The sequence below is a fragment of the Momordica charantia genome, assembly GCF_013281855.1.
Source record: "Momordica charantia cultivar OHB3-1 chromosome 8 unlocalized genomic scaffold, Mcharantia_2.0 BLBB01000008.1, whole genome shotgun sequence".
In the NCBI taxonomy this organism is placed as follows: Eukaryota; Viridiplantae; Streptophyta; class Magnoliopsida; order Cucurbitales; family Cucurbitaceae; genus Momordica; species Momordica charantia.
The window spans coordinates 1660373-1684116 of NW_028275166.1; the positions used below are offsets into that span (position 1 = coordinate 1660373).

Sequence of the window (23744 nt, forward strand, 5' to 3'; positions counted from 1 at the left end):
AGTAGTTAGGTAATTTTCATATAGACCCCATCATAAACAGATTTTGACAAATCTCTAAATATTAGAGTTTCCATTAACGTAGTTATGTGCCTAAAAAAGTTTAGTTGGGTTGTTGTCCACTTTTTATTGACATTTTTTCTTGGCCCAATAACTAAAGTTTGCAATTATTCCCTTAATTGATCCCCAGCGGTGAAGGTGAAAAGCTCGGATCACTTAAGTCCCTCGTCTAGTTCGACATCTAAGTTTAACCATAAAATCTACTGATAAAACTGATCAGCTTTATCCCCTTAAACAGAAACCCACTTTTTTTACAAACTGCTCTCATTTATGACGAAACATCCAATGGTAATATCAACATCAAGGAATAATTTTATGATGATTCTCTAATCTCTTCCAAGAATTTTTGCAACTTTGATTCTTTTTTCATTAATACCAATTAAAACTATGTTCTTCAAGCATTCTTCATTGTGGAATGGCTTGTACTCAATTTGAATGGTTCACTTATCAATGAAAAGTTCTATCTCTTATCCAAAGAAAAAAAGGAATATCCATGATATAGAAATAGATAGCATTATTGAATAACATTACCCTGGAACCATAAATCTCTGTTCTTTGTTACTCATAAATCATAAATCTTTGTTTTGAATAGGTAAAACCCTTCCACATATGAGACCATGCATTGTGAATATAACATTCGTCATTACCTAATCATCAGTATAAAATAAAATCTACCAAAGAATTTTTATTTGTGGGGCTATTGTAAAATTCATAGCAAAAGACTGAGCCGACGAGACGATCAAAATGTGTACCGTGCTGAAAGTGATTCGGGTAGTTATCTGGATCAAACCTACAGGAAAGCTTGAGGTGGAAGGAACGGAGGGGAAAAGAAAGAACTTGCTCTTCCAGAGATCTTGTTTGTACTCATTGTAATATCTATATAAATTTGGTGAGTGAATGTAAGACGGGTAACCTTTATGAATTTGAAACTGCAACTCAGGTACTGAAAAATTGACCTGCAAAGATTATCAATGGGAAATCAAGTTCACGAGACACAAAAATGGCACAAGGATAGAGGAGTTGTAGGGGCTTTTCAAAGGAGAGAGATGCATAAGAAAGTTAACGACCAACTTCAAGAGCAATAATTGATCATTCAAATTTACACCTGGTGTGTAAAATTGAGAACAATCAGCTTACTGCCAACAACATTTTCAGTTAATGTAGTTAAGACTAGTTTTCAATAAACTGTTAAATAAAACAACCACATAAGCTGGAAATAAGAAATACCAGAGAAAATAGAATACCTTGTATCTACATATCTTCGATGAATGAACAGGTGGACATCCCACTTCAATGGTAACTTGCCAAAATATCTGCCCCACCGGAACTGCAGGACCTCGTTCAGCCCATTGTTTTATTCAGGAGCAATAGGACTAATATCAATAGGGCAAATTCAAGGATAAACTTAGGTTCCCCAACACGGTTAAGAATTGGTTGCCACCTGAAAGTTCAACCAGTAGAGAGCTGCTGGTAAAGCCTGTTTTCCATTTCAGGATCTTCATTAAAATCAGAACAGGAGCAGGCAAAGAATCAACTGAACAAGAAACGAATTGTTTCTTACTTCTAAATCTAATTGAATAAAAATATTATATTCAAACTTACAAATTGAAGTGTGTGTGCGTGAGCAGTGGTGGGTGCATCCTTTGTGGATACATATGTTGTTCAAAGGAGAAAACCAAAGACCATTCTCACTCCAAATTGGTAGGTTTTGTGTTAACCAAAATGGAGAATCGGCTATACTAATTTTTTTTTTTTTATTGCCTTATCACTTTTAAGCATTGGCATAAATTGTCTGCCCGCTTCAATTTACAGTTCGCTCTCCCTTATGATGTTAGAGCTGTCTTTATTGTGCTTCTAGGTGGTTGTCTTAAAGAAACAAGTTAAGATCCTACAAGGAATGAGATTCGTTCTTTGTTTTAGAAGGCTTGGTTGTAGAAATATAAGACTAAATATTTTAGAAGATTTCAGAAAGGGGAATGGGATCTAATCATTTTTAGTACCTCTTCTTGGGGCTTCCTTTCAAATTCTTTTTGTAATAACAACATTATTTGTATCGTTGCCAATCAGAGAGATTGGCACCCAAGGCCTCCAATTCACCATACATACACAAGGAGGAAGTTAGGAAGTGTCGGGAGTGAAGGATCAAGGAACAAAGGGGAGCAAGGGAGGGCTATTTGACATGTGGTTGCAGGGGTACCGGATTATTTGATTTGGTTGTGTTTTTCCTTTTAGGAAGAGATCTCCAGGCCTCTCAAACTAAAAGAGCTAGGGACTGGTTTGTGTTTGTTTTCCTCTGTTTTTGGACTGTTTTCTGCGTATTATCAATGATATTTGCATAGATAGGCCTTTTTGGATCCTATCAAGAGGTTTTGTAGAACTCCTTGGTTGTGAGTCTTTCAAGATTAATAATCTCACTTTTCATATGTTTCGTTTTGATTAATGAAATTTTGTTTCTTACCAAAAATATAAAATGCTCAACAAATCTAGCTTAACAGCTGGAAGAAGAGAGGGGTGGGGGAGTAACAGAGTGTGAAAAGATTCAGCAACTGACCAACTTCCTTCATTTGAGTTGTCAATCCCATTCTTTATCTCTTCTTCGGCAAACTCTTCTAAAATGGCACGCTGTCGCTGATTTATTTCACTAAAAAACAATGAAAGAAAATGTGAATCAGTTGATACAGAACCTGCAGCATACTGTTTCAAAACTGGAGAGGGGAGACCAAAAAAACTATAGAAACACATGGAATAAAGAAGAAAATATGTAAGAGAACGGAGAGACAATCTGCCTCTTAAGAATTCCTACAACTCAAGTAGATACGTAAATAAGATGCACGAACATTTCAAACAAGTGATGAGAAAAAGGATCAAAAGGCAAGGGCTTGAATCTACCATCAAATCTCAAAGAGAGATCTTCAAAGCTAATGCCATAAAGGTCATAAAACTAGCAGAAAGGAAGTTGTTCTAGTCATGCTAACTGTAAAAACTCAAAAGATGTAGCTTCAACCTATCTTTGCCACAGTATAAGAGGGGAAAAGTAAAAGGAGATGTGAAAGGATAGAAGATAACAATTCAAAATAAAAGGTCCGAATTCCACATAAATAATTCAAGTACAATCAGAAGTGATATGCTGCTGAACCAAAATGTTCCACATGGATAACTAAAAGTACTAACAAGTATATACTGATATCAGATCAATTACTTATTATTACCAGTCCCCTTGGAAGAATGGGGTCAACATATTAATACCAATTAGTAAATATGGAACTTCATTCCTTAAGTTGCTACTAGCCTAGCTACTGTAGGAAGGGTACGGGTATCCAGACCTTAGTGAAGTGTTAAACCAACCAGATTATGGTATGCAATTCCATTCATCAAATTCAAGTTTACTTCAAGAGACCACAATTTATTTTCAGATTACAAAATCTAATACTCGAGATAATATTCTCTTGTGCATGAGTGTCTATAAACCTCAATAATTCATAACTACAGTAATTGAGATTTATAGTTATCAATGAGTGAGTGAAGAACCATGACTTCTGGCACAAGGAGCTCCAAGTAAGAAATGTGGACACGACCAAACAGAGATTATCCAAATACCAAAGGAGTTGATACAATAAAGAGTATAAAGAAAACCTACGTTGGAAATTTAATACGGAATTGCACGTATTGATCCCCACGATCAACAAAAAGTCCATGTTTTGGCAATCCTGGATCAATTCCAGAGTTAGATATTCTGGCTTTGTCCTTTTTGGTTCTTTAATAAAAAATATATATATGAAAGGATGGGGTAAAAAGGCGTACCTTTCCCTCTGAGTATTACAGATTGTCCTGGCTGAACCCCGTTTGGTATCTGATTTAAGATATAAAAGCATCATCAAGTGAGTTTAAACTTTAAATTGCATTAAGACATGCTCACTATTTCTTCTCGTGTCAATTAAATGAACAATTAGGAACTTCAAACAGATTGGTCTTCAAATTACTGCATTTAGAATTTAGGGAATATTTTAATTCACATTATGTCCTATACAAGTAAATAGAGATTTAAATAGGAAAATATTCCTACTAAGAGTATTTACCCACTCACTCTCTTGGTAACTTGACACACAGAAAACAATTTTTACCGTCCTGGTAGGGTGCCGAGGATGGGTGTAGAGGACTGGAAAAAGTTCCAGCAGTTAAAGTTTCATTCTTTTTCTTATTTTTCCACAACTGTTCTTTATTTTTTTGATAAACAGATCCTAGCCTTTTTTTTAGAACCTCAGGTATCACTGTCCTAGGGAAAACCATCTGAATTCTAAACACTGAAGCTGTAAAGGAGTTTCTGCTGACAATTGAGAAGGAGAAAATAAAGAACATGCGCCTTGCACCTTCCTGAGAAGTTCTACGGGGAGCACCAGTTAAGTTGGAGAGAATTAATATGATTTCTTCCTTCAAATTTGCCATTAGTACTAATGCCTCCCCGAGAAACCTACTAAAGGTAGTGCTACCGTATAGCAAATTCTTTTGTAACTACTACTTCTCTTTGTCTCTTCGATCCTTCAAAACTGGAAGAGGCCTTCTTGTTTTAGTTTCTTTAGGAAGGACCCCCTTGCTCTTAGGTTGTTCTTTTACATGTGATTAATACATCTCTTAAGTTTCCTAAACAACTAGCCCTGTATGTCTTAGACCTTTTTTTCCGTATTTTTTTTTCGACAATAGAAGTATATTAAGAGTGAAAGAAAGAAGATAAAACCTAACGGCTAGGGAAGGAAGAAACCGCTGGGAAAAGACTTACAAAAAATATATTTATGTACTCTGATTACGAATGAAATATTTGTTCAGGGCACTCCAACTTGAGTTCGTATACGGTATACCAGACAACTTCACAAAAAGATTCTATTTGGTTCTTTCTAGACAAAGATTCCATGAGAAAGATATAACTATACACTTCCAAAGCACTTTAACTTGAGTCGGCAAGTTCACAAAAAGATTCTATTTGATTTCTTTAGCCAAAGATTCCATGAGAAAGATCCAACTCTACACTTCCAAAGCACTTTAGCTTTTATCTTTTAACTAATTCACTAGGCAAGCACTGCGCTGACTTCACTTTTCAGGATTAGTCTAAAATGATTGGCAAGAACTGGAGGAATGAGTAAGTAAGTCCGTTAGACTAAGTCCTTCCAACGTAGCCATTGAACTTTTAAAGAGAGCCATTCTTCAACCTCCAGATCATTGAAACCCCTGTTGAAAGCCAAATCCCACGTCCGAAGTACTCTAAATATTGCCGTAAAGAGAAGTTTTCAGAGTATAAAGAGGCAAGGAGAACTTTGGGCCAAGGGTGCATGCATAATCCACAGAGCCCAACCAAAAACCGACTCTAGACCCATCTTCTATCCAGAAATTTAGAATTTGAAGAGAACAAATTTTCAACATTGCTATGGAGAGCCAGGGAATACAAGAAGAGGTTTTAGATGAATTTTGAACTACAACAGAGTCTGTCTGACCCAAAATTATAACCAGGGAATACAAGAAGAGGTTTTAGATGAATTTTGAACTACAACAGAGTCTGTCTGACCCAAAATTATAACAACTGGTTGCAAGTAAAGATCCCAGTAAGATTTGGGAGTCTATAGTTCTTTTTCCTTCCATTTGGAGTTTTATTTCTTAAAATATTTTGCAATTACTCTCCATACTCTATACTGCAATTGTTTTGTAATGCTCCTAACTGTTCTTGTAAATTTAATTCTTTTCAACGCAATTATAATTTTTTAAATAAAAAGTAAAAATCATAAATATATTACTTTTTCCTTTAGGCACTTAACCTAGATTCCTTGTAGTGATTCCTTGTAGTTTCAAGATATTTCAGAATAAAGGAAAACAACATATAAGAGAGAATTTATACAAACAATGATTTTAAGCATTACATTTATTTGTATCTTGCCTGACAATGTAGGAACCTCGACCTTGCCACCAAGAAGAGCCTGAAAGAGCACTTTGAAATCAAATTTGACGAAATCACAATTTAAAGAAATATGCAGAAAGGTAATGCGTAATGGTATACAATGAAGAACACAATAAATAATTAAATATTGTATGAAAAATAAACAAAATGTAAAAAGATACCATCTGAAGTGTCATACTACTAACCACTATATTTAAAAAACTCTAAAGAAGAAACAATGCCTCGCAAGTGAATCCGAAGAATCTCACAAAATAACTTTCATTTATTTTAATGATTTGAAAATTGCATGACGCAAAAGAAGTATGGCCTGTTGCCCGAAGACTATATGAGAGAGATACTTAAAACATATTGCTCCTACTTGGAGATCCCTTAATAAAGAAAGTGTAATAACTTAAAAGTCAGGGTATGGAAATCATTCCAAATATCTAACAGCATAAAGGGCACATAGAATAAGGTACTTCGAATAGAGAGGGAAAAAAATTATACATTCAGAAAAATGCATGAGAAGTGAGCCATGATGATTCTGTTGATCGGAAAAAACTTCCAAAACTAATGAAAATCATATCCACTCATGAAGAAATATTGACATCCAAATCCCAACAATAATTTAATTTCTCACTTGAGTAAAGCTGATATTAGAATCCACATAAATATCCACACCATCCCTCTTAAAGACACAATCTTCAGCAACCTAACACATAGGGAAAAAAATATTAATGTAATTGGAAAAATAGCCATCCCAATATTAATCTATCGATTTAACATCCATGGCTAAAACAATTCCACTAAAAGTGAAAAGCTATTACCAAAAGAATACATAATAGCATATTACACTTTATTAAATTATTAAACTCAGTGATAAATAGAGATCTTTTGTACATAGCATAAAATAAAGTTGATCATGAAAAGAATGAGAACAGTACTAGTGAAAAATAATGTAAACTAGAAGTCTGTCATTAAGAAATCAATACAATTTAGAAGTGGAAATATAGCCACAAGGTTAATTTTAATTAAATAGAAAAGAAATAACGTAGATGTTTGAATTTTATAAAGGACATTCGAAAAACGGCATCCCAATTCATATACATATATTCATCCAAAGGAACAAAGATATCAAATACAAGTTAATCGACCATAACATTCTTTCATCCATCGAGGAGGGCTTAGTTCTCTTGAGACAGGCAGGACTCAGGAGAAACAGGTCATCACAGTGAGCATGAGTTAGCAAGTCATGCAGTAGCATTGACAAGAACAAACATTGTGTGTGTGACTGCTAAAATAAGCTAAAGAAAAATATAGGTGGTTTTTTGCCTTCAATTTAATGATTAAGTTGCCAGGTTGACTTTCTCGTCCACCACTATTACCAGCTTCTGGCACACGAATGGTATCTCCAGCATCAACCCCTAATACATTTGAACAATTATAAAAAAGGTTGTTAGATAAACTATCTTCAGGAAAAACCATTACGGAGTTTCATCCATTCTTTTGTGTTAAAAATTGTTCGTGTAATATTATGTGAGGGAACTTCCTCACAATATAATATCTGATAAAAGTAATCAAGAACAGACAACCATTCGAGAGGGTTGCACTCTCCACAACAGTCTAGTACCTTCTAATACAAAATAAAGCATGCCCCTTCCTAAGCAGCACAAAACACATATATCCCCTTCCCGGAAACTAGGGCCCTTCACAAAAGACAAAAGGACAAGGGCCTTCCTAAGACCAACGATCTAATTGTCAGAGGAGGGGAAATTCCCCCTTTGCCCCTGCGTACATAGGTATCCCAATTGTACTCCTAATTGGGGGCCTAACATAATACAATTGAAGAACACCGAGTAAAATCTTGTGAACAATTCAAATATAACCTACACAAGTTTAAGTTGCCAGCTTTAAGCTTTTGGATATCAGATTCAAGTTTAAGTCATTGCAATATCTCATTTTCCCTCAAGTTCAAACAAAATACCTACACAAGCCTGGTTCAAGTAAAGAAAAAACACAAAATTTAAAAATTTAGAAGATATTTCCAATAAGAACTTAAATATGATCTAACAACTTAACCTTTTGAGATAAATAACACTTATGAAATTAGTTTTTCAGATTTCTTCTTTTTCATTAAATGAATGTGCACTCTCAACTGACCAGTGAAATAAATTCTAATCCAATCTAATTAATTCCAATTTTTTAAGTTCGCTTATCTGAAGTGTTGTAGTTGCTCAAGAAAAGCCTTATACGACATAATATATTGATCGTGTTTAATTTGAAACAAGTTCTGATATCCAACATGATTTACAAAGTCAAGTGGTTATGACCAACCAGCAGGTATGGTAACCGTGACCTCCTTAACACCCTCCACAACCCCCAATCCCCTGCATTGTACACATAATTCCTGAAGCATACCAAAAAAAAAAAACACGAAGAAATAAATCAATGAAACAAGATTAGAAAGGGAAAATAATAATAATAATAATAATTTTGAAGTATACATCAAACCTTAATGATTTGACGCGATCCTTTGCAAGTGGTGCATGTCGATGTAAATGGAGGAATCGTAACCTGATGATTAAACAACTCAAATCTGAAAAGATAGAAAGACAATTGACACTGCATGCTTCCAGAACTGCAGGTAACCTACAATTTGAAGATACTTACTCTACCTAAACCTCTGCAAGTAGGGCAACTTATTTTTGTTGCATTTACTGGATAGCCCCGCCCATCTAAAACAAAGGCAAAAGGATATAAACTTACCAGAGGAAACAACAATGCTAAAACTCTTCTATATTTTGGGAATGAGTAAACTGAGGGTAAGCACGAGGCAAAGAGACAAAATAACAATTCAAGCGTTCAGTAACCATCACAATTTAATTAATATCAGAACAGATTACTCAGGACAGTTGTGACTAACACATCAAACTGATTTTCGCTCCACCTGAGATCTGATAGTTCTTTATTAATCAATTCAAAATTAAAACTGATTATATGTACAAGAAGATAAAAGGAAGTTCTTGCTTTGCACGAGTTTACATTTGGATATGAAAAAAATATAACGTACATTCTGGTTCTAAATATAGACAAATTTAATTACTCCAACTTCTAAGTTCAATCTGAAATATCACAGAGTTTGCTGAATAGCATCTAACTAACGTCCAACTAAGAGACTGCAAAAAATTCTCGGTATCATTAAGATGCAATAAAAGTCTTCTTTTTCTATTCTTTATTCTTTTCTTTTTTTTTTTTTGGCGTGTGTGTGTGGCTATAAATAGTCCACACTTTTGCATTAGCCAGTATTCAGATTTCAACACAACTTGAGTTTTGCAGACAACCAGCCTTACTCACAGCAAGAATCACAGGGAACAAAAGCATCAAAGGATAAATGCTTTGTGCATCCTTTTGCAGCTTCGGTAAAAGATAATGGTAGGTCCACCTACAAAACATCAAACAGATAACATAGTTTGTGTTTTAAATTTTTGAGAATTAAGTAAAATAAAAATCGGAGATAAACGAAGAACCTGAATATCTGAGGCAAAACGGTTGGTTTCATGTTCAAAGATCTGTGAGGCAACAAATTACTTCAGATCAGATTATCCAATTGAATTGATGAGTAAGAATAAGAGGTTGTAAGCAAAGTACCTCAGAGAAAATCTTTTGAAATGAATCAGAAAAATGGGTTCGATAAGCATAGCTAAACCCCTCTGCGTCACCAGTACCAAAATCTACGTTTTCAGGTTCTCCACCACGCCCCTTCAGCCACATAGATGCATAGTACAAACAAGTCAGTAAAATGCAAAGGAAACAGAAAAGAAGAAAAATAGCACAAGCAGCAGAAGCTATAGAGTATTTTCGTCACTTATTTAACGGTTAACCTGGTCATACTGTGCCCTCTTCTCAGAATCCTGCAGAATCTGAAAATTCCAAAAAGAGAATAAATGAAATTACTGTAGGTACTAAACACAGGCGCCTAAAGGAAAAGGCAATTTTGTTAGTTATAGTAAAACACTATAGATTAAAGATATGTTGACTAATGAATAAAACAACCAATAAAGAAGAGATTTACTAGACTCAAAAGTCAAAACCAATAACACCTACAAACCTCGTAGGCTTCTCTAATCTCCTGAAATTTTCTCTTTGCAGAAGGATTGTTCTTATTTGCATCGGGATGGTACCTTTTGGCCAACTGCAGAAACGACAACAATTCTTAGCAAGTTAATAAGAACAATGAAGTATCTGTTGAAAGGGCATATAAGAGATGACAACAAATGTGGTCACTACACTTGGTCAGTAACAAGAACAATTTCCATCAATCTTATAGCATTTTTAATAAGAAATCTTCCTTTTTCACATGCCTTGAGTATAATATTCCTAAACCATTTAAAAAGAAGTCTTTCTAAACAGATAATGTTTCATTTTCATATGACTTAAGCAAGCCGTTCCCAAGCATAATGGCCGAACCAAGAACTATAAACCAACTAAAGAAGCTATACATGAAAAGAGAAAAGATATAATAACGGCTGCAAGAAGACATGTAGAGTGGGTCTCGATGGAATAAAGAAAGAGGCGATAGATTTGCATGGTGTAAAGATGTACTCATCTCAAATGAGCATACCACTGAATTGCCATACATGTGCGTAGTGCCTAGTGCTTATGAATGTGAAAAAAGAGAGAAAAATTAAAATATTTGCAAGAAATATTAATCACATCCCCCTCACGTCCAATTTCATGAACCCACTCACCGCATGATACGCCTTTTTAATTTCATCTCGACTGGCATTGTCTTGAACACCAAGAATTTCGTAGTAATCTCGTTCAATAGATTGACATGAACCTAGAGACATTCATAAAATGATAAAATCGGATGAGTAAGTTTTAAAGAATGAATCAGTACATATTCGGTTCATTTATTGAATTCTACAGCCATCACGGCTCCAGCTGAAGGAAGAGAGGGAAACACCAGTGGCGTGTATGAAACGTCTATTCGCCGGTAATGTTGTGGCAAAATCAGGAGCTTTCCCGACGGCAGAAGAACTTGCCTGAAACGCTGGTTTACATGAAGAAGAAGAAGAAGAAGAAGAAAGAAAGAAAGAAAGAAAGAAAGTGCGGTGCTTAGAAGACTGTTAGTAACTCAGAAATAGCGAACTCATCAATCATTCAGCTGAAGTTAGAGATAAATATTCAGGGAGACCTACAAAATTACCTCGGGCACAAGAAAAAGTCTGGCGCAACGATGAAACTTTTCCGAGCGAGACTCGTTGATCAATGGACGACCCTACGGCTAGAGATGAAAGCAATTGCCGCCGGCACTAAACTCAATAGGCATTAGACAACGTTGATAAAAAGCACCGGTAAAGATAATTGATCGCAAATAACGATACGTATAAACTCACCAGCCCTAGCCAGCCGAGGCGTCTCATAACGAAGCAAAATCGCCGTAAACGCTCGAAATGCAATAACTGATCACCAGAACTTAAATGTAACAAGATATCAGAACTTCATCAACCAGCCACCAGGTAAAGAATTCGAGGCTAACGTGAGAGAAAATGATCGGTTGACTCAAGCAGCAGAAATGGAACTAATTCGCCGGTCGCCGGCGACGCACGATGATCAGTACTCCCACAGTCTAGGGGTTAATCGAGTTATGCATCGCTTTTTGGGGGATTTAGTCGTCAGCAAATATTGAACGGTGCTGATTATAAGTAAGGTCTTACGCCGCTGGCTTAGGGCAATTTCTGTACCGTCGGTTTTCTGGGACCCACAAAAGGGACGATCAAGATATACGTTATACCTTCGCGCCAAAGCACAAGCAAACCAATCGATGCGGCGGTAGCTTGGTGCTCCGGAGATCGCCGCTCGAACGGAGTCGATGATGAGGACGTATCTACGCTCCGGCGCCGGACGGTAAGCCTTTTACAGCTCTAAATTTTATCGTTTCATAGTCCGCTTCTGGTCTGAACCAGAGAGTTGTTTATTATTCTATAAATGCAGAGTTCACTTCCTTCTCGAAGCATGGAGGCCTATATCATCACTTATTTCGCCATCGCCAGTCAACTCTTTCTGCACCATTTCTGCGGTATCTCCCAAAACCCTAAAATACGGAGGCGACGATGACAACTTCAAGCGGGAATCTAAGAAAATCAAATTACCTCGGAGTAGTGTAACCACCGTGCTTCAGAGTGGCAACCGTGAGACTCAAAGGATTTCAATCACTAAGCTCCGGAAGGTCACCAAAAAGCTTTGCAAATCGAAGCGCTTTGCGTCAGCGCTAGAGGTTGGCAACTAGCAGTTTGGAAATTGAAATTTCTTACCTCGTTTTCATTTCAATGGAAGAATACATCAAGATCACAGAATATTTCATCTCACTATATATGATTCATAGATCGTGATAACAGGTAGAATTCAATATATTCTTATATCCAGGTACTAATGTTGATGGAAACTCGAAATAAATTGCGTATGTCACCGGCTGATCATGCTCTCAGATTGGAATTGACTATCAAACTGCACGGTTTACTGGAAGCTGAAGAGTACTTCAGTAAATTGCCCAACATAGCCTCTCAGAAAGCTTCATCTCTCCCTCTTCTTCATGGTTATGTCAAAGACAGGAACACCGAGAAAGCTGAGGCTTTCATGATGAAGCTTAAGGACTTGGGACTGGTTGTGGAGCCGCATCTTTACAATGAGATGATGAAACTGTATGTGGCGACATCTCAAAATGAGAAAGTTCCTCTTGTCATAAGGGACATGAAGCAAAATCAAATAATGAGAAATGTTCTCTCTTACAACCTTTGGATGAATGCTTGCAGTGAAATGTATGGGGTTGGGTCAGTGGAGTGGGTGCACAAAGAAATGCTGAAAGACGAAAACGTTCAAGTGGGATGGAGCACTCTATCTACTCTGGCTAAAGTTTACATAGAGGCAGGCGTTGTTGAGAAAGCGTTTTCAGCTTTAAAAGATGCAGAGAAGAAGCTATCCCCATGTAACAGGCTTGGATATTTCTTCTTGATCACATTATATGCTTCTCTGAACAATAAAGAGGGAGTTCTTCGACTTTGGAGAGCTAGCAAAGCTGTAATTGGCAGACCCACTTGTGCTAATTATATGTGTCTGCTTCTATGTTTGGTGAAGCTAGGAGAGATTGAAGAGGCTGAGAAAAAATTTAAGGAATGGGAACTCAGTTGTCGTAATTACGACATTAGAGTTTCCAATGTTCTTCTGGGTGCATATGTGAGGAATGGATTGTTAGAAAAAGCCGAGTTGTTGCATCTGCGCACATTGGAGAGAGGTGGGAGTCCAAATTATAAGACATGGGAGATTCTCATGGAGGGATGGATGAAGAGGCAAAACATGGATAGAGCTATTGATTCTCTCAAGAAAGATTATGATTTGTTGAAACACCACCCTGGTTAAAGTCGTCACTTCCTTTTGTTCTTGGAAGGCTTGTTGGTTTTGAGCTTATACATTGAAGGAGTGACTGAATTAATATGAAGGGCATTTCCTTTGCCATGGCCACAGTCTCATATGAGTTACAAACAGGGGATTTGGTAAGACAATTTGTGTAGAGGAAGCTGATGCAGTTGCAGTTGATGTGTTCTGTCCTGACGTCATGTGAAGTTGGATTTCATTTTCAGCAAGTGAAGGAACTGACACTGAAGGATCATGAACATTTTCTGATATACAATAACTCTGCTAAATGGGAGCCGAAGACACTGTTGATATGATCCATTGCATATGGTTCGATAGAACATCTATCTATATATGCCGTTAATCTGCTTGTAATGGTGCAATCACTGTGAAGCATAGATTTGTCGCAATGGGAATAAGATGGATTCATAGGTGGTATGCTATTATTGTCTGTCCCTTTCCTTATTCATTCAGGGCTTCTAAGTGTCCTTTGTACTGTTTGCAAATCATCGAGTCGTGTTTAAGTAAATTGGGTTAGGTTTGGTTGCTAATGGAATAGAATCCGTTGACAGCAGCATAAATGACTAGAATTGGAAGTGGTGCATATCGTGGTTTTTGCCAGCTGAGAATAAAGTTACTGTGTATTTTCCAGCAACGAAAGAAGCATCCTGGTCCAATTTCAAGCATTTTCAGAATATTTCGTTATTTGGAGTAGTTTTTCATTTTCACTTATTGTTACGAATATAGCCTTTACTTTCCTCTCGAACAGATTTTCATACCATGATTAGTATAGTCCCTGAGTTAAGTTGATAGGTTGACTAATTGTAACATCAACCACCACTCCTTGCCAACAATTTTTCTCTCTTTTCCTATCTTTTCTACTTTTTTCTCCGAAGTATTGCTTTCGAAATTTCATGAAACAAATAGAAATCAACCTCTGCAAATCATTTTTTCTTTTCAGTCATACTGGATTAAAATTTAATTGATTCTTAAAAAAATAAAAATAAATAAAAATTGTTCCTTGCAAGAAACAAACTCATCATGCTTTTCTTATTTTTTAAGTTTGTGTCTCAACTATAAAGACTGCATATGAAATTCCGCAAATTGAAAATTTTACATTCATGGTCTACAAACTCCAACATAAGAAACGATTTTTGCCGGTAGCATTGCCACAATCAGGATCAACTTACTTTCACAAGTTCTTTATTTTGTCCCTGCAAGTTACATCTATGTCATACGAAACACAACAGCACCACCACACAGGACCACCAAATTTCATCAAGTTTATTGAGTAAATGCAATGTTGTATAACTCAGCTTCAGCTACCAACAATCTCTATGCTCACTTTAAGGATGCCAATGCCGTTTCCACGTTTCGAGATATCCGATCATGTACAGGTTCCTACGTAAAGCCGATAATACTTTTGTTAAGATATAATCAATACTAATAAGTCAATTTATTATGAAATCTAGCTACCTCTGTCAATGGCACCTCAAATTTGGATTTGGTTATTGTTTCGAATAAGAAAATGTATCTGTCACCATGAACAAGAATATTGAATCAATAGTTATGAATAATGGGCACATTCACGATGCTTGTTTTCTTTGTTGTTTTATTCATATAAAAGAACGGATCGTCGGAGTAGTATGGTAAAATAAAATACATACCGCCATGACAGTTCCCTGACAAGCTCTTCAGGAGCATCTGGGAGAACCTGAACATTATGCACCAAATTATGAATGAATATTTCAATATCCAATGGCACTAAAAAAATAGCATACTATTAATCATTCAATAAAACAGTATACACAGAGAAAATGTTAAGGCTTTACCTCATCTTCATATGGATTGCAATTGTCTTTGAACCACAACCTCAAGAATTCCTATACAGATAATATAAAGTTGGTAAACTATAATGCAGATGGATTTCGTAGCAACTTAATTTTGCCAGAAAACAAACATACCTTGTCGACATTTTCAGGTTCAAGGCCATTTTGAAAGCGTTCCTCGTACGACTGGGCAATCCAATATCTGCTCGAATCAGGAGTATGCACCTTCAATTGCAAGTATGAAAAAATAAATCCCTTGTAACAATAGCTTAAGTTACTTGCTGAAGATGTATTAGTTAACTAGAGAACTGAAGTGTAAATAAAAAAGAAGGGTTATTGAACCTCGTCAATTAAAAGAATAGATCCATCCTCTCCCTTTCCAAACTCATATTTTGTGTCAACCAATATCATGCCATGCTCCAGAGCCACTTGCTGAAACACCAATATTGGAGAGTGTTATGATTCTAGAAGAAAGATGCAACTGTAACAAAATAAAATTACCTGCCCGTACTCGAACAAGCTTAATGCCTTTCTACTTGCTTCATCATAATCAGCTTGAGTCATCAGCCCGCGTTCAATGATCTGCAATGCTTTTGTATTAGTAAACTAAACAAGATTGATAACACATAAAAGTTTTCTTAGTAATTTGACTAGAATGATATGTTAAATATCCAAAAATAAGCTGATAACCGGAAAAAAGGGCATAGCATAAGCAATGAGAAAATAGACGTCACAAATAAGGACATACCTCATCAGGTGTCACAGGAACGTCATGAGTAGCGGCCTTGGTTGTTGGAGTAAGTATATTTGAAGATAGCTTCTGATTTTTAACCAAGCCTGATATAGTTGAGAGGCTATTAGATGGGTCAATCAGCAAAAAGTCTAAAGCGGAGAGACAAGAGGATAAAGAAAACGTACCATCTGGAAGAACATTTCCACAGTAGCTTCGCACCCCCTTCTTGTACACCGTCCATAATGATGTATCAGTACTTCCAGTGACGAATCCTCTAACTACAAACCAAAAGAACGATTGATATTTACGGATATATCGGCAACAATGTTAATAAAACAGAGGGAAGTGCCTACTTTTCCAATTGGAAAGTCAAGACTCAGAACCATAGTACATCATGGAATCATGGGGAAACGTCTATTTTACAAAGATATACAATGAACATGAGGGATAGATATGCCACTCTTGTATCCTATAATAACCTCCCCCTAAAGCTCACTTAATATATCAACAAGTATATGCCCAGGAAAAAGTCCTCTAAAGAAATATTCAACATCTTTAGCACAGAATATCTTTTCTTCTGCTAAAAATTAACAATTTTCTTCTAGCAAAAGTTGTAACAATGCTAGTTGTCTCCCTGTTTTCGTCCATAGTCAGCTGTCGCTGGACCAACAAGCAACAAGATATCATTCCCTTTTGGTTTTCTGTTCATTCTTTCTTCTTCCTTATTTTTTCACATTGCAGAAGTTCTACAATTACTAATGCTCAACTCATCCGAATGGAAAGGATACTCAGAATTCCATAATGACTCACCAACAAACTCAACAGGAAAAACAGAACACTTCTTTGCGATTGTGACATTTTTATCCGGGACTGACACTACTGCATTTGAAGTGATGTGCTGCGTTCTGTCAAACCACCATAAGCTGGTCTCGTTAAGAACCTGAACATTACAGAACCAAATAAATTAAGGCCCACAAAATAAAAAAACTAGTTGCCATTCATCCCAACCATACACTACGAATCCCCTGCTCCATATTCACTAAATAATTCCCAGTACCCGTAAATGATCTCCCTACCTGGCCCTTAAAAGGTATGGAAGCAAGAACTCTGTCAAAGGCACTCTGTCGATCAGTTGTAACCAAAATAAGATAATCCCCATAGTCATATATATCTCTCACCTGCACATTTGGAAAACACCAGTAAAAATCAGTAAGTTTCAGTCTCACTACAAAATTAAAGAGAGAAAGACAAAGTGTTCTTCTATCTTCCACTCCACCATCCTTCCATCTCGCCCTTTAGGATTTTTTGATTAATCAGTTCTTTTCCAGCAATAAAAAATGAAACAGATATCACCCACTCAAACAAAAGAAAAAGGGAACCTTATTTTGATTCAGCTAAAGATCACCTTGCCCCTGGTTTTGGACTTAATCCCAGGAACGGTCAAGTGGAGATTCGTCTCAGAGAGACAATTGGTCAAAGACTCGTCAATGGCGCTGAAGACCTCTTCCCTGCGATCCCCTTTGATCAAAGCATCCAAGGACACATTACGGTGGGTCAGGCTCGCCTTCGCCGGAGAGGAAGAAGAGGCGGCGGAGAGCATCCTCAGCCTCGTCCTGCCTCCGCAGAAGGAGGCTGAAGAGAGAGAGGAAACGGCAATAGGGAGCTTGACGGCGGGGGTTTTAGCGGGGCCGACGCCGGACATAGGGCGAGCCATCTTTTTCTCCCGATGCGTGGCTGCAGCAGCCTGCAGTTTCGGTCGGAAAGTCGGCGACTTTATACGGTTGCGTAGAGACAGAGCTCGTTTTGAACAGGGGTCCGATCCTCCGGGCTTTCAAAGGGGCCCTAGTCGTAGCATGGCGATGCCCCAATGGGCCTCGTATGAAACGCTGCGTGCATTGGGAGAGATTTAAAAAATTGATGGTTTCCAACTCTGCCCTTAAATCAACCTATCATATGTTGCACAATAGTTAAACTAATTTTTAGGAGATTTTATGTCAACAAAAAAAATTAGGAGATTTAAATTGGGAGACCTGTTTTAATAAATGGTAAATACAATCATATTTGTAAAACTAATTTTTAGGAGATTTAAAAAATGGATGGTTTCCAACTTTACCCTTAAATCACCCACATTTTTACATTTAAGAGATTTCCTATATTTGATTTTATATCTCTGTCATTTAAATTTTATTCTTAACCGGATCTATTATTCTTCTAAGCTCTCCTTGACTTGATTGATAATATCATTGTGACGATCTCTCATCCTTTCAAACTAACTCCTACGACAATAGATTATGTCTCATCCTTTCAAGTTCTCCCTTCTATAACATAGATTATATACTAATCACATTTCTATTTTTATTGAAAAATAAAAATAAAAACTTAATTTTGTTGTTTCTAAAACTTTTATACGGCTTTGAAAATATTTTTTAAAAATAAGAAATGAAAAACGTAAACATGTACCTTTTTAATAGCATGAACAGTCTAAACAACATAAACTAAATCAACCTATATGCTAAATAATTAGATTATGTTAAATTAATTAATTAATTTAGAATAAGTGCTAACTGCTAACTCAATTTTTCCTATTAATAGAACTATTTGGTGTGGATGTTTAATACTATTTAAAGCATATAGGTTTCTAATATATTACCAACAGTCAGGGATACTTATCAATAATTATTGAGAATAACAATATTAATCTCTCTCTCTTTGCCTAACTATGGTGTTAACGCTTAACAAAAGTTGAAATCGACAAAAAAAATAAAATGAAACAAAAAAGAAAGAAAAAAAAAACTTAACAAAAGTTTGACTTTATGAGATCAATAGATTTACTTTAATTTCAATTTCACTCAAAAATTTTATTTTATTATCATTTTTTTTTTCTACTTCCAATGTCCAAGTCATTGTCATTCCGTCACTCTCCAAATCTGTACTCAAATTTTCAATTTAATCATAGGTGTCACTGTCAATTTCACTCAATTTAATCTTTTTTTTTCCAAAAAAAGTCTCTTCTATTCATGCATAATATAAAATTCAATTAAAGTTTTTATGAAATTAGTCAACTGCGGTCTGTTTGGAAGTGAAAAAAGAGATTAGAGTTCGGTTAATTTTTCAAAATCATCATTTAAGTGATATCTTAAAAATAAATTTAAAGTGATTTTAAGTTTTCATAAAATCAATTTATAATTTGTCAAACATCATCAATGAAAAAATAAAGATTTTGACAATGATAAAAATGATTTTGGCCATGTTAAATTCACCCTCAAACACATCTTAAGTTAAACTAAATTTATTAATATTATTGTTAATCAGAACCTAGTATGACTGGTAAAAGAATATATAAATTTTCTATCAGAGATTAGATATTCGAATTCAGTAATTTCTTATTAATATATTTTTAATATATTATTCATAAATAGAATCAAACAAATTATTCCGTAATTACATTTCATATATATATATATATATATATATATATATATATATATATATATATTTTTTTTTTTATTTATTTATTTTATCTTATTTGAAAATATCGTATTAATTATTTATTACGAGTTTATGCTGCCAATGTTCAATATTATGAGTTTTTATTTTATTTTACGGAAATGCAATATTGCGAGTTGTTTGACAAGGAATTTCTCTTCCAATATAATAATTGGATCCTACAAGACCTGAGGATGAGTCAACCGTTAAAATATATTTTTCAATACAAAAGCATAAGTTCGAATCTCTAATCCAACATGTTATATTTAAAAAATATTTTTTTAAAATACTTTTGGACTAAAAAACATTAAAAAATTATTTCCATTCCGAATACTTTTGAGTACTCTTACATATCTATAATTTTAAAAAATACGATCAATTATTTAAATTAGTTTTTTCCCTCGAATTTAATTAATTAAATTAGTTACAAGTACTAATTCCACGACAACTTCATGTGAACGTTTAAAGGAAAGAAATTTCTATCATTTAATATTCTATTTATTTTAACTTTCTTTTTCCTTTGAAAATGAGAAAAAAAAATGGGAATGGTAACAATTAAAAATGAATGTTTATCTATTTCTTTTTATACTAAATATATATATATATATATATGTGCAACAAAAACTTTTGACACCACACAAATCCATGTAAGTCGATATGGACTTACCCAGCCTTGGAGAAATTATTAAAAGAGATCAGATCACCACAATATGACGGACAATACACTATTAGATATATGAGAGATAAACCGCCACAAAAGTACTTAAAATTTGTATTGGTAGTTATTAGGCATCATGTAGATTTTCAAAGTTACATCTAATGAATAATTAGGACGGTCTCATTCAATAATTTTTCAAAGCGTATGCACAACAGTTGCATTATCTGATTCGATACCCTAATTCATTATCTTATTCAATAATTTTTTTAATTTCTTTTGTGGATAAAACTTGCAGTTAAACTAGTCAAACACCTTTCCAAAAAAGTTGATTGAAATCCTAACATATTGTTTAAAAGAAAATATTCTATCCTCATGGAAGAATACCTTACACCACCGTGTTACTATCCTATTGGAACTATTTTCAAAAAGGGTAAACTACACCACCATCATACAACATATTTTAGATTTAAAAAATCAAACCCTCAAATAATTAGACTATATTGGTAAGTTAGTTAATGGTTCGATAAATAAGGCTTCCACGTATCATAGAAGATGAACTAAACACCAAGTTACTCATGAGGAAAAAAAAGAATAAATAATATTTAGATATTAATAGATCAACACCAATTTTTTTGTGGATCAATATTAAAACGTTTATAAGTAGGAAGAAATTGTAGAAAAATAGATACTTTTCTATTTTTCAAAAAAATAAACCATTGTCAAATTTATAGTGATGATGAGATGTACTAAAAAGAAAAAAGTTAACTTTAGATTAGGTATCCGTACTCGGTACCCTTTATTGTCTCTCTACCTATTTCATCTCACAAACTACAAGCTACAACTAACTCTTTATTTTCCAATTATTTTTAAATTTTGTTTCATTTAAAGATGCCACATGTGTGTCAAAAATGTTCATGGGTGGTTTTTTTTAAACCAAAAAAATAGTAAAATAGTAAGGATTTGAATTTTCCATTTTAGTTATAATGATTTGATTAATTGAAGTATACTCACGTAAGACTGATGAGAGAAATTTTTTACTAGTCCGAGAATTTACTAGTTGTAAATAAAGATTTCTATTGGTACAATTACAGTAACTACTATAATTGAAAGGGTTAATGTGCAATTTATAAATTTTAAAAGGAGTAATTAAGTTGGAAAGTTTATTTTCAAAATAATAATAATAAGTTGGAAAGTTTCCCGGAGAAAAGGGGAGTAGAAAATGCCTTTAAAATGAGTTGATTCCTCCTCCCCCTTCTCAGCTGGACACAGGCAATAAAGAGAATTTCGGCCATGGGAAGCGAAGGCGAAATTCAACGAAAACCTAAATTTCTGTGCCTTCATGGCTTCCGAACCAGTGGAGAAATCCTCAAGAAGCAGGTCGGAAAATGGCCGAGCTCCGTCCTCGATCTATTGGATCTCCATTTCCCCGACGGCCCCTTCCCTTCCGCAGGAAGATCCGAAGTCGAAGGAATTTTCGATCCTCCCTTTTTCGAGTGGTTTCAATTCAGTGCGGTAATTAACCTCTCTGTTTCTTATCAATTTCTCTGCAAAATCACAACTCATATGTATAGATTTTCTCCATTCTTCTACGCCAGGACATGACAGAGTATATTAATTTCGACGAGTGTCTCTCGTTCATCGAGGATTACATGCTTAAGAATGGACCATTTGATGGACTCCTCGGTTTCTCACAGGTAATAGTCCTCATAATTTTCTCTCTTCTTTTTGCTGCAGTAGGTATAAATTTGTAGTTATTTGAAGTTCTTTGCGGACATTTTTAGGGCGCGGTATTATCGGCAGCGCTGCCAGGACTTCAAGAGAAGGTAAAATTAAACCGTAGCCCTGCTGCTGTTGATTGGAAATCGTTTGAATTCTGTAAAATAAAGTTTAATGCGAAATTTAGATTTGGTTTTACAGGGTGTGGCGCTCACGAAAGTCCCAAAGATTAAATTCGTCATCATCGTCAGCGGTGCGAAGTTCCTATCGCCATTGCTGGCCGAGAAAGCTTACTCGCCCTCGTTTACGTGCCCCTCCCTCCATTTTCTAGGTATCCTATTTTGCATTTCAATTTTCAATACAACTCTTCTTCTATTTTCTCTTTTTTTTTTTCTTTTTAGTTTGAAGACATGCACAATGCATTTTCAAATATTCCAATTGTTTCCCCTGTTCTGTCATATCTTCAAATTTTGCTGTTAATCTATAATTTTATATTTAATATCGTATTTGATTGTTTATTAATTAGTTTATACTAATTAATTAAAGTTACCTTTAAAAGTCAATGGGTAGCTTTTAATTTTAATAATTAATTTAATGGTTTTCAAATTAGGTAATTACACTTAATTGTGATTATTATACTTAGTTACCTACTTTTTATTCTATTTAATTGTTTACTAGTTTGTTCTGATTAATTAATAGTTACTTTCTCAATAATAATAAAAGTCAAAAAATGCATTTAGTCCATTTGAATTTTAGTATGTAAAAAAAAATTCAAATATTTAGTTCCTACCGTAAAAAATCTTATCAAAATTAAGCATCGATTTTTATCATATAACGATTTAATTTCGTTACAAATTTTAATTATTGGGACAATCATTACATATTAAAGTTCAATAACTAAATTGTTATTAATTTGAAAATACAATGACTAAATTGTTCATAAACTACTTCAATAAAATTAAGGACCAAAAAATTTTCTTCCTCTGCACTTAATTGTAATTATTATACTTTTTTCATTCTTCATTATTATTTAATTTAAGAAATACCGTCAACTAATTTATATTAAATATTTAATGACTTTAATTTAAAGTTTGAATAATAAATAATTAATTTGAAAGTTCTAAAATACATGAATTAAAAATCCATGGTTGCCTTCCAAATAAATGAGAAGAGGTTATTGTGGTGGCACGTGGCAGGTGAGGAAGACTTCTTGATGCCAGCTGGACTGGAGCTGCTGGAATCATTTGTTGACCCATTAGTAATTAATCATCCTAAAGGCCACACAGTACCGAGACTTGGTAAATATATAGTTTCACTTCTGCTTATATTTATACAATTCCTGATACCAATTTATATTATATGATTATTTTTTTTTCAGATGAAAAAAGTTTGAAGATTATGGAGAGTTTCATAGAGAAGATTTCAAAGATGATCGGCCGAGACTGAATAAATTAAATAGCCTGAAATTATTGCATCTCCGGACAATAAAAAGATGCAACCAAGTTTATGTTTCTTTATACATCTAGTGAGAATTTTAATCTTCTCTCTACTGCGCCATTATTCAGTTAATTTCTCTAACTATATTTGTAATATTACATTTCAGTTTGTATTCCTCTTACTTGTAGTGGAAAATGTTCTTTTTTCTCTCTTTTTTGCTATTAATATATTTTTATGTGAATTTCAAAATCAACTGTTACAAAAGTGATATACTATTTTTATCTAAAATATAGCAATTAGCCAAACCTATGAGCTTTGCTGCTTTGGACCAAGAAACTTGTCATATTTCTCAAAAGATTAAATAGGCTAACCTAAAGGTTTAATTACTAATTTTTTTAGTGCATTTATAATGCCTATAGCCAAATGCTTCAAAACAAAGAAAGTCCAGATAAATTTATAATAGTTCACCTCTTAGTTTAATGAGAATGACTGGAC

General features: G+C 34.6%; 4 protein-coding genes across 9 annotated transcripts; 2 read left to right on the forward strand and 2 right to left on the reverse strand.

The window, feature by feature from the left end:
* Window positions 1-590: 590 nt before the first annotated feature.
* Window positions 591-11667, reverse strand: ATJ1 (DNAJ heat shock family protein). 6 transcript variants are annotated; one of them, XR_002600703.2, is made up of 20 exons: window positions 11377-11660; window positions 11187-11292; window positions 10944-11030; window positions 10726-10817; window positions 10086-10169; window positions 9859-9897; window positions 9626-9736; window positions 9505-9546; window positions 9332-9419; window positions 8648-8712; window positions 8489-8551; window positions 8312-8384; window positions 7310-7401; window positions 6618-6689; window positions 5961-6017; window positions 3859-3907; window positions 3695-3764; window positions 2609-2698; window positions 1302-1498; window positions 591-1013 (listed from the first exon to the last, which is right to left on the reverse strand). XR_002600703.2 is itself a non-coding variant. In XM_022276452.2 (19 exons), the coding sequence occupies exons 1-19, from the start codon at window positions 11401-11403 to the stop codon at window positions 1507-1509; spliced, it is 1335 nt and encodes a 444-aa protein (XP_022132144.1). In that variant the 5' UTR covers window positions 11404-11666; the 3' UTR covers window positions 1305-1506. The 6 variants fall into 6 exon arrangements, 3 of the variants coding, with proteins under 3 accessions (XP_022132144.1, XP_022132145.1, XP_022132147.1); XR_002600704.2 differs by lacking the exon at window positions 6618-6689 and having other exon boundaries at window positions 11377-11667; XR_002600705.2 differs by lacking the exon at window positions 10944-11030 and having other exon boundaries at window positions 11377-11663.
* A 78-nt stretch (window positions 11668-11745) lies between these two features.
* LOC111005082 (Tetratricopeptide repeat (TPR)-like superfamily protein) lies at window positions 11746-14262 on the forward strand. The gene is made up of 3 exons (XM_022276456.2): window positions 11746-11887; window positions 11975-12257; window positions 12407-14262. The coding sequence occupies exons 1-3, from the start codon at window positions 11853-11855 to the stop codon at window positions 13394-13396; spliced, it is 1308 nt and encodes a 435-aa protein (XP_022132148.1). The 5' UTR covers window positions 11746-11852; the 3' UTR covers window positions 13397-14262.
* A 149-nt stretch (window positions 14263-14411) lies between these two features.
* Window positions 14412-17806, reverse strand: PUR7 (purin 7). Its single transcript, XM_022276642.2, has 12 exons — window positions 17358-17806; window positions 17029-17130; window positions 16763-16892; window positions 16138-16230; window positions 15968-16056; window positions 15721-15801; window positions 15562-15651; window positions 15355-15444; window positions 15223-15273; window positions 15058-15104; window positions 14867-14924; window positions 14412-14791 (listed from the first exon to the last, which is right to left on the reverse strand). Exons 1-12 carry the CDS (start codon window positions 17664-17666, stop codon window positions 14732-14734), a joined length of 1200 nt encoding a protein of 399 aa, XP_022132334.1. The 5' UTR covers window positions 17667-17806; the 3' UTR covers window positions 14412-14731.
* A 3520-nt stretch (window positions 17807-21326) lies between these two features.
* LOC111004564 (dihydrofolate reductase) lies at window positions 21327-23461 on the forward strand. The gene is made up of 6 exons (XM_022275609.2): window positions 21327-21608; window positions 21692-21790; window positions 21878-21919; window positions 22014-22143; window positions 23009-23110; window positions 23191-23461. The coding sequence occupies exons 1-6, from the start codon at window positions 21387-21389 to the stop codon at window positions 23256-23258; spliced, it is 663 nt and encodes a 220-aa protein (XP_022131301.1). The 5' UTR covers window positions 21327-21386; the 3' UTR covers window positions 23259-23461.
* The last annotated feature ends 283 nt before the right edge of the window (window positions 23462-23744 follow it).